Genomic DNA, 9,380 nt, shown 5'->3' on the forward strand with positions numbered 1-9,380 from the left:
CTTGGCTTCCCAAAGAGGTTATCCTATAAGAAGAGAATATGCTGACTGGGTGCAGAATATCGATTCCACTTGGTGATATATTTCTCATTATTAATGAATAAATTGGCTCAGGGCTTGGCTTCCCAAAGAGGTTATCCTATAAGAAGAGAATATGCTGACTGGGTGCAGAATATCAATTCCACTTGGTGATATATTTCTCTTTATTAATGAATAAATTGGCTCAGCATTGTCAATGGAAAACTCTGGGAGACAGAACAACTCTCAGCTGAGGACCTGTTTCTCAGTCTGCCAGATACACCATCAGACTGTAGTGGACTCAGCAATGGAATGCCATCCCGTGGGGCTCTCTCTGGGCGGCCAACTGGTTCACACATTATAGCATCAATCTATTTCTTCACAATGCAACAACTTCCCACTCCTGATCTGGCTCCAAACCTTGTAGTTCCCACATCCCAAAACATTTCCCAAATCTGCCCCCTTCCCATCCCTTAGCTTAGGACCTTGGCCTCAATCATCTGACCACTGCAATTGCTTCCCAGCTGGTGTCCTTGCCTATCACCATTCCCTGCTCCAATTCATTCTTCACACTGATCCCAGAATTATTTTCCTAAAATATAAATCAGATCTTGTCACTTACCTGCTATAAAACCTCCAATGGCTCCTACTACCTCCAGGATAAAGTGTACATTCATTACCATATGTCTGATGAATCTTTGGAAACCCTTAGCATGGTGTTTAATGCTTGGTAGGATCCCAAGCAATTCCTAGTGAATTGAATATTGGTGTCTTAAAACAGACCTCGGTTCTCTGTCTATACACCATGCTGCCTGCTACTACTTGATCAGTGCTGCGGCAGCAGGACGCCATGTCCTAAATGATAATAATAGCAATCATAATGATCGAAATTAATATAATAATGGCCAACCTTATTGGGTTCTTACTATGTGCCATGCACTATCACAAGTGATTTGCATGTATGATCTCATTAAATTTGTAAAGACTTTATGAGACTGGTATCACTATTGTTATTCCTATTTTCTATAAAAGGAAATTAAGGCCCTAAAAGGTGAAGCAATTTTCCCTATGTTACACAGCGGGGGAGTGGTAGACCTGGGGCTTAAAACCAAGCATTCTGATTTAAGAATTTGGGCTCTTAACCACTACATTATACTGCCTTCCTTCTATCAAGTTGAGCTTGGGAAAGAATGAATTTGAAACATGGGAAATGTAGGTCTCCAAGAGGCAACTGGTAATGAGTCTAGGCTAGAGACATAATTTGGGAGTCATGGGCGTACTGATGTGGGCAAAGCTGTTCAGAGAAAGTGTCAGCAGCGAGAAGGTAAGTGAGCCAGATGTAGAACCAGAACCACATTTAAAGGTCTGGCTAAGGGCAGTGAGTGAGAGGAAGGAGAAGCAGAGGCCAGTGGAGGAGAGAGTTTCAAGGAGAGAGAAGTCTGTATTGGATGAAGCCCCTTGGTGCAGCAAACAGGACTGCAAGGTGCTCACTGGATTTGTCCTGCAGGACATCCTTAGTGGCTTTGGTGAGAGCTAGCAGGTGGAGGGTGGGGATAGAGCCAGAAGGAAGTGGGTGAAGGAATGAATGAGAAGTAAGGATATGGAGGCAATAAGTCTTTACAGATATTTTAGTGAGAAACCAGTAAAGAAATAGGGTAGTATCTATAGGAAAGCATGATCGGGAGATTTGTTGTCATCATCAATTTGGGACAAGGAACAGGAGAGGTTAGTTTATGTCTGTGGACTGTGGGGAAGGAGCCAAGAGAAAGGGAGAGGAAAACACAAGAGAGAAACAAAGACCTGGAGGAGACTGGAGACAATGGGATAAAATGGGACTAAAATGGAGAGGTTGGTCTTAAATAGGAGGAATACTTGGACATCAGAGACTGGTGGGAAGGACATACATGCATCTTTTAGGAGGAGGACTAGAACTTGTGGTCAGCACTCTTGTCTGCTTTTCTCAGATTTTTGGTGAAGTAGGAGGTGAGGCTCTCTGCTGAGAGTGATGGATGTGAGGTGTGGGTTGGGGCTTGAGGAAAGTGGGGAAGAATTAGAATCATTATTAGGAAAACTGGGAAATGTGAAGTATTCTGCTGAAATTAGCAATGAGGCACATGTACTGGCTTCAACCGCTGTTGCTGAATAAATTTCCACCTTGCAGTACCAGATACCTCAGACTATTTATTAAAACAAGTAAATAATAAAAATCATCCATCCATTCACTTATTCAAAAATACTGATTGAGCATGTACTGTGTGTCTGACACTGTTATGGGCACCTGGGCTGCGGCAATCAACAAAATACAGTCCCTGCCTCACACAGTTTGCATGATGGTGATATCTTGGTGCTGTGCTTTGAGGGGTTCATTAGCCAAGTAGCCCAAAGGGACAACCAGAGGAAAGTGCCTCAAGGTCAGGATTAAGTCATGCCTCCGTTCTCTGGGCCTCCGTTTCTTCTTCTATAAAGCAAGAGGACTGGATTAAGTGTTCTCTTAGTTCCCTAATCTTTTAACTTTCTTCGACTCTAGGGTGGGAAAGAGTCTGAAACTACTGAAGGAACTGGGAAAGAGAGCTGTGGTGGCCACTCTAAGCCAGGTGCTGGGCTAGCTGGTTTGCACATGCTTTCTTTTTATAATCCTCACATGTAAACTAGGGTCCAGTCAAGGTAAGCAATTGCCGTGGTTGCTCAATGGAGCTTGGGTTCAAACCACATCTGCCTGACTTCAAAGCCTTTTCCACTAGACTCCTGTGCTTTGGAGGGAACAGAAGACGAGAAGAGCACATAGAGACAGAGCAGGTACCGTCAAGCATCTGCAGGCAGGTACGTTTTCTATCACTCCAATGGACCAATGCATGAGGGTGCAGGAAAGGACATTTTGGCTCAGTGACAAAAAGACTTTTCTGAAAACTGGAATTTTCCAACTACTGGACTGTTTGCCTCAAAAAGCAGCAGTTTCTCACCAGAGCCATTCAAGCTGAGTTACTGAATGCCTCCTAGGATAGGTTGGGAAGTTGTTCCTTTCAATTCTAAGTTTCTACGATCCTTGTAAAAATTTTTTAGCACCACCCATGTATTTGTTTCTCTCCTTTCCTTGTACTTTTTTCTTCCCCTTTCTCCTCTCAGCATCTGTTTCCCCAGTCATTTGGGTTTAAATACTTCTTACTGTAGGTTCTGATTTTTGGCATTGCAGTGAAGCCACCTCCTAACCCTTTCCCTTAGTTAGGCAGCTGAGTCTCCAATTGGTGTTGAGACAGATAACTGAATTTGGAGGGAACATTCCTGTAATTACTCTGGGCTTGGAGGATAAACTGTATTCTGAGATAAAGAACTTTATACAAAGAAGAACTTTATGGTCACTCATATCAACTGGAAGACTTTATGGAGGCCACCCAGCATGAAGTGGAGCTGTGTTAGAATTTACAATGATCAGACCAGTTTTACCAAAGACCTTGACAACTTGCTTCAGGCACAGCCATGAAAGCTGTCACAGTTGTGTTATCCCTTGTAGGCTGCACACAGGGAGGGTGAAATGACCCCCTCTTCTTTACTAATGGGTGTCCATACTTACTAGAAAGTAGTCCCTCCAGGACTCCCACAATATCTACAGTGACTATGTTCAAAAGTGCATTGCCTTGCCTGGGAGAGCAGTGTTGAGAATGCTCAAGGGTTCTACATGACAGGGCACATAGCTAGAGTGATCAACCATCACAGTTTGCTCAGGACAAAGGAGGGTTCCCAGGATATGAGACTTCCAGTGCTAAAACAGGGAACATTCTGGGCAAACCAAGATAAGTTGGTCACCCTAATCGCTATACACCCTACACGTGAGTCCAGCTGGAATGTGCCAAGTGACCCAGTGTCATGTACTGTATAAGAAAAATGTTAATGATCCTCTGATAAAAATATATTATTCAACAAGGGAGGGAGAACATTAAAAATTTTGGTCTTATAACCAAATCTGGCTCCTCGTGATAACAAATGCCAAGAGTTATTCTAATATGTGGCAAAGATTAAAACAAAGTAAACAGTCTCTGGTCCAAGATCTGAGAGTCCACCTTTGTCAAAAAGCATCCTCAAAGTAGTTAGTAATTAGTAGCAGACATGGGCTGGTTTTACTCATGGTGGAGAACTACACGGAAAGCAAATGCAGAATGTTTCTCACCTGATGAATTTATGAGCCAGCTGTTCCACAAAGTCAAAGTAGTTAGTAATTAGTAGCAGACATGGGCTGGTTTTACTCATGGTGGAGAACTACACAGAAAGCAAATGCAGAATGTTTCTCACCTGATGAATTTATGAGCCAGCTGTTCCACAAAATAGTAGATTTCATTCCAGTGGTGCAGCACACTTCCTGATCTAGGAAAACAAAAGCAGATGTTGCTTGACTCAGGCCATCACTTGTCTTTACCTTGTATTATTTCTCTTCACATTATATTATGTTACATTTGGCCTATTAATGTGGCTCATTACCTGAAACTTCTATAACTTTTGAAATTATTTGAAAGGGTGTTTAGAATTTTTGTTAGAGTTCTTAAAAATTTTGTTAAAGAACTCCCCCTACTCTACCTCCCACTGCCACCACCCCACTCCATACACTCATATACTGAAAAACAAACCAACAAACCCAAACCCTGGGCCCAAACAGATATACAGATTAGTTTCAAATCTTTAAGATCCAGTTATTTTTGTGCTATTTAAATCATATGTCTGATTAAGGAAGAAAAAGTATTCCAATTCATTTAAATGAAATTAGTATAAACAGACAAAACAGACAAAGACAAACAACCCCTGCCCCCAGAGTCGAATTTCATTTGTAAGTATAGGTGCAAAATCCCTAAATAAAATATTAGCAAAACAAATTCAGCAGAAATCCAAAAGAATAATGATTAATTGGTAGAGTTTATTTCAGGCATGTACTGATGGTTTAACATTTAAGGAAATCTAACGTAGTTGATGCAATGTAATGCCATATTTATAAACAAAAGAAGAAAAACTGTACAGTCTTTATATTAAAAAAGGAGTCCTCACTGAAAAAAAGAGAGAAACTGTTTCTCTGGGACATATGGAATCATGGAATTTTAGATTTGAAAGGGGTGTCTTTATTTCCCAAGTTTGACTTTTGTTATACTGGTACCATTTCGTACAGCTTCAATTCAGCTTATAAGTATTTTTCACAGTGCTGGTACTCAGTCTGTTGCAGTGAGTTCACATTAGTTTTTTCTACTCGAACCCACTCTTCTGTAGCTGCGATGCCTCCTCCCTTCCACTTCAGGGTCTGTTTCAGCTGAGCTCTGCCTGTCTGCTAGTAACTAAATTAGAGTTTGCTCCTTCTGCTCTGACATTTTGTATTGCAAACGTTTTCCACTGGCTTCTGATTACTTTTATTTTTTTATGCACTCATTTTCAATTTTAATTCTAGAGTTATTTGTTACTATATATATATATATATATATACACACACCCTTGTTTCAAGCTATTTAAGCAGATTTCCTTCCTTTTCATTGGTACGATATTCCTAAGAATTCTCATTCCAGTTGGGTGTATTCCATCTCAATGAGAATTTATTTTTCCCTGTGCCTTATCTAGAAATGATATGTTTGTTCAGCCTATACAAAAGTGATATGATATGTAATGGTCACACAAAGATTCTCTATCACAAGGATATACTCTCCCCAAGTTAATGTGTACCTTCGATTTTAGAAAAAATTCTGAAAGGATTTGTTTTTAAAACTGACTTTAAAAATACAATGAAGATAAAGGTCTAAAAGTAATGAAGGCAATTCTGAAAAAAGAATAACATGGCTAGAGAGCTTGTCCTATCAGATATAATGACACTATATATCTGACACATGACATAAGAGCAGTCAATGGCATAGACTTGGGAGCCCAAACCTCAACCTATGTGAGATCTGGCTATAGTGAAAGAGGTGATTCAAATTGGGGAGAGAGAATAAACCCTTCAGTAAATGATGCTGTGACAAATGGATTTCTCACTGAAAAAAATTAGATTGCTATCTTATACCAAATGTAACCGTAGATGTATTAAAAAACTAATGGGAAAAACAATACTTGAAATCTGTTGGGTGAGTTATAGAAGATTTTTATGTCCTCAGGTCCTTGAAGGGTTTCTTAAAGCAGATATGGAAAGTAGAAATTGTTTCTTTAGAAAAGGATAATTCTGACTACCAGAAGTGTCTAAATTTCTGAATGACAAAAAGACACCTTAAACAAATTAAAAGATAAGAAAGAATGAGAGAAAATGTTCACAACAAACATAACAGGCAAAAGATTAGAGTCCAGGATATGTAAGTAATTGGCACAAGTAAATATTAAAAAGGCAAACAATAAAAAAATAGACAAAGGATGAGATCAGGCAATCCCTCGAAGGACAGCAAATTGGCATACGGAAAAATATTCAACTACTTTAGTAAGTACAGATGTGCATATTTAAATAACTGTGAAATACCACTTAATATTCTTTAGATTGGCAAAAATTAAAATGTCTGACAATACTAAGTGCTGGTGATAATACAGGCTAAATTAGTGCTCAGACATTGCTAGTAGATGTGGAAATTGATATGACTACTTTGGAGAGCAATTTGGCAATACCTAATGAGGTTAGAGATAAGCATTTTCTATAACCAGGAGCTCTATTTTTAGGTATATTCTTCAGTGCAAACAAGGAAATGTATGGGAGGATCTTGTAGAAGGATGGCCATTGTTGCACTGTTAAAAGAGAAAAAAATTATAACTAACCCCAATATCCATCAGTAGATAATTTACGTGAATATATTCACACATACACACACACACAGCTGCACACACACATACACTTATTTCTTAAAAAAAAACTAAAACAAATGTGAAAACGTGTTAAGATTTGCTCATTTTATGTGGAGAAATCACAGGCATTTATTACGTTATCTTTGTCCTTTTTTGAAGAACACAGACTGCTTTAGGATTTTATAAAAGGCACCGTACAAGGAGTTGAAAGACAGTAATCCAATCCTGGATCTTTCCACATACGATGGATATTCATTATAACTATATTTTCATGTGCCAATCTCAAACTCTACTGTGGCTGATTTGAGATAGTATTTGGGATAAGCAGCAGCAGGGGATTTTGTATTTCTTATTAAGTAGCAAAAATAACTTACTGCTGAGTACTATTCTAGCACAGTCAAATTAAAATGTAATATGTTGTGACAAGTGCTGCAGTTGGGGTCTGTGCTTTGGGAACACAGACAAGGGAATGAATGGCTCTCTCTGCCTGTGCAGGCTCTGAAGAGGGGATGGCCTTTAGTCTGGATCTTGATGGACGGGTAAAACTTGTGAGAAAGACCAGGGAAGAAAGCACATCCTCGGCTGTGCTTGGGGAGGAGCAAGCATTTCATGCAGCCCATAGAGGAAGGGTGAGGAGCTGGGAGAGGAGGAAGAGGTCAGTAGAAGACGGGGTGGGGGCCCTCCTGTCGAAAGCAACCCCTTTGAGTTCTGCTCTCTCAGCCTTTATACATATTCCATCTGCTTGGGACACTCATTGTCTACACGGGCAAACTCCTCCTCATTCTTCAAGACTCAGCTCAGTCTCTACCTGTTGCTTTTGACCAACACAGACAGTGCTCATTGCCGCAGCCTCATGCTATTAAGGCACTGTGTACATCTCTCTGTCATCATCCTCTGATACTGGGTTGCAATCACTTTTTTCAACCTCCTTTTGAGAGGACCTTAAAGAAATTTGCCTCCCCAGCATCTACCTGTTTGTGGAATGGAAGAAAAAGACCATGGAGAGGAGAAGCCTCTATTACTCATGGAAGCCTCCTGATCTTCTGCCAACTGGACATCACCTGTTCTGCCTTAGCTTGGATAAACACTCTGGGTTTGGGACTCAGATGGCTCCAGCCAATTATTCCCGTGACCCTATGTGTACCCAATGAGCCTTCCCAGATTGGTTGATGATTCTAGAGTACAGATCCCTGGTGACTGGGCTTTCCTAATCATCAACAACAGACCTCTGAGCTTGATGATAGCTGGGAGTCTCCTAAGCGCCCACCAGAAATGCACATCCTAGCCCTGGGCTTTTAAAGCTTTAGAATGCCTCTCTCATTAGGATGCCAGCCATCCTCTGGGACAGGATTCACTTCTTTACTTCAGATCTCAAAGACTGGTCCTGGCTGTGCTCCTTCAGCCATGGGGTGGATGCTCTGGTCCTGGGTGTCCTGGGTGAGGGTCTGGCAGATATGGCCCAATGCTGTCTAGGGGCCTCAGAAGAGGCACCACATGATGGGCTATAATCCATAGTCCAGTCTGGAACTCTACAACCCCTCCCCACTGGAATCAAGAGATTTCCTTGAACACTGGCCATCCGTACACACTTCTGAAATGCAATGCTGTTTTCTGGTCATTATAACCAGGACAATTAATCTACAAAATTCTGGTTACTAAGGGGTAGGGTAAGATGTCTAATAATTAGAGAGGAATCCCACACTTCCTCCACCCCATGTTCGATTTCCTCATTAATTGAGAAGTTCTGCAAGTGAGAAAATTATTTTGGGAGGAGAGACAACGTGTTGGTGAAATAGGGACTTGAACTAGAATTCGGAGACTATTCTTGACTCCCTGCTTAAGGAGCAGGGGCTTAGAATAAATACTTTCAGGTTACTATTTCTTTATTCTAACGACTTGGCCCTATTCACAGCCATAAATCAATTTACATTCCTTTACTTACACTTTCTTTTATCTTGAAACACTTCATTTTACTATTCTTCTATCTGACATGTAAAATTTATACAATTTTGGTCTTCACCTGATTTGTTGGTGCTAAATATAGGGTAAGGTCCAAAAAAAAAAAATTATCCTTGAGTGTTGAGAAATGTCTAGATCCATCAAAAACTTTCTTGCAAATGGGAAGGTGCTGAATTTTCTCAAGAAGAAAATGAAACTTCAATGATAAAACTGAGGCCAGAAGGTACTGACAGGCTTGCTTGTCCCATCCTATCTCTGCTAATAGCTGCCCTCTCACTGTTGGGGTTTTTTGTTTCATATATATAAGTGATCTTTTTTTTTTCCTTTTTGTCTTTTTTCGTGACCGGTAACGGGATTGCAACCCTCAGTGTTGTGCCCGTACCACGACCGGCAACGGGATCGCAACCCTCGGTGTCGTGCCCGCACCGCGCTCAACCAGTGAGCGGACCGGTCTCTATATGGGATCCGAACCCTCGGCGGGAGCGCTGCCGTGCTCCCAAGCGCCACACTCTACCGAGTGCGCCACCAGGCCGGCCCCATATAAGTGATCATTCTTTACACAATTATTTAAGCCTTGAATAAAATATATCCCCTTTGAGCCACACATAAGAAGATGTACATAG

General features: G+C 40.9%; 1 protein-coding gene across 1 annotated transcript in view; it reads right to left on the reverse strand.

The window, feature by feature from the left end:
- ANTXR1 (anthrax toxin receptor 1) overlaps positions 1-4,371 on the reverse strand; it is a gene marked incomplete at both ends in the record, with an annotated part of 224,880 nt that extends 220,509 nt beyond the window's left edge. Inside the window, one exon of the mRNA XM_008583503.1 lies at positions 4,300-4,371. Coding sequence (XP_008581725.1) covers positions 4,300-4,371 — 72 coding nt within the window. The remainder of the gene's footprint in view (positions 1-4,299) is intronic.
- Between the last annotated feature and the right edge of the window lie 5,009 nt (positions 4,372-9,380).

The sequence above is a fragment of the Galeopterus variegatus genome, unplaced genomic scaffold (genome assembly GCF_000696425.1).
Source record: "Galeopterus variegatus unplaced genomic scaffold, G_variegatus-3.0.2 Scaffold2944, whole genome shotgun sequence".
NCBI classification, from domain to species: domain Eukaryota; kingdom Metazoa; phylum Chordata; class Mammalia; order Dermoptera; family Cynocephalidae; genus Galeopterus; species Galeopterus variegatus.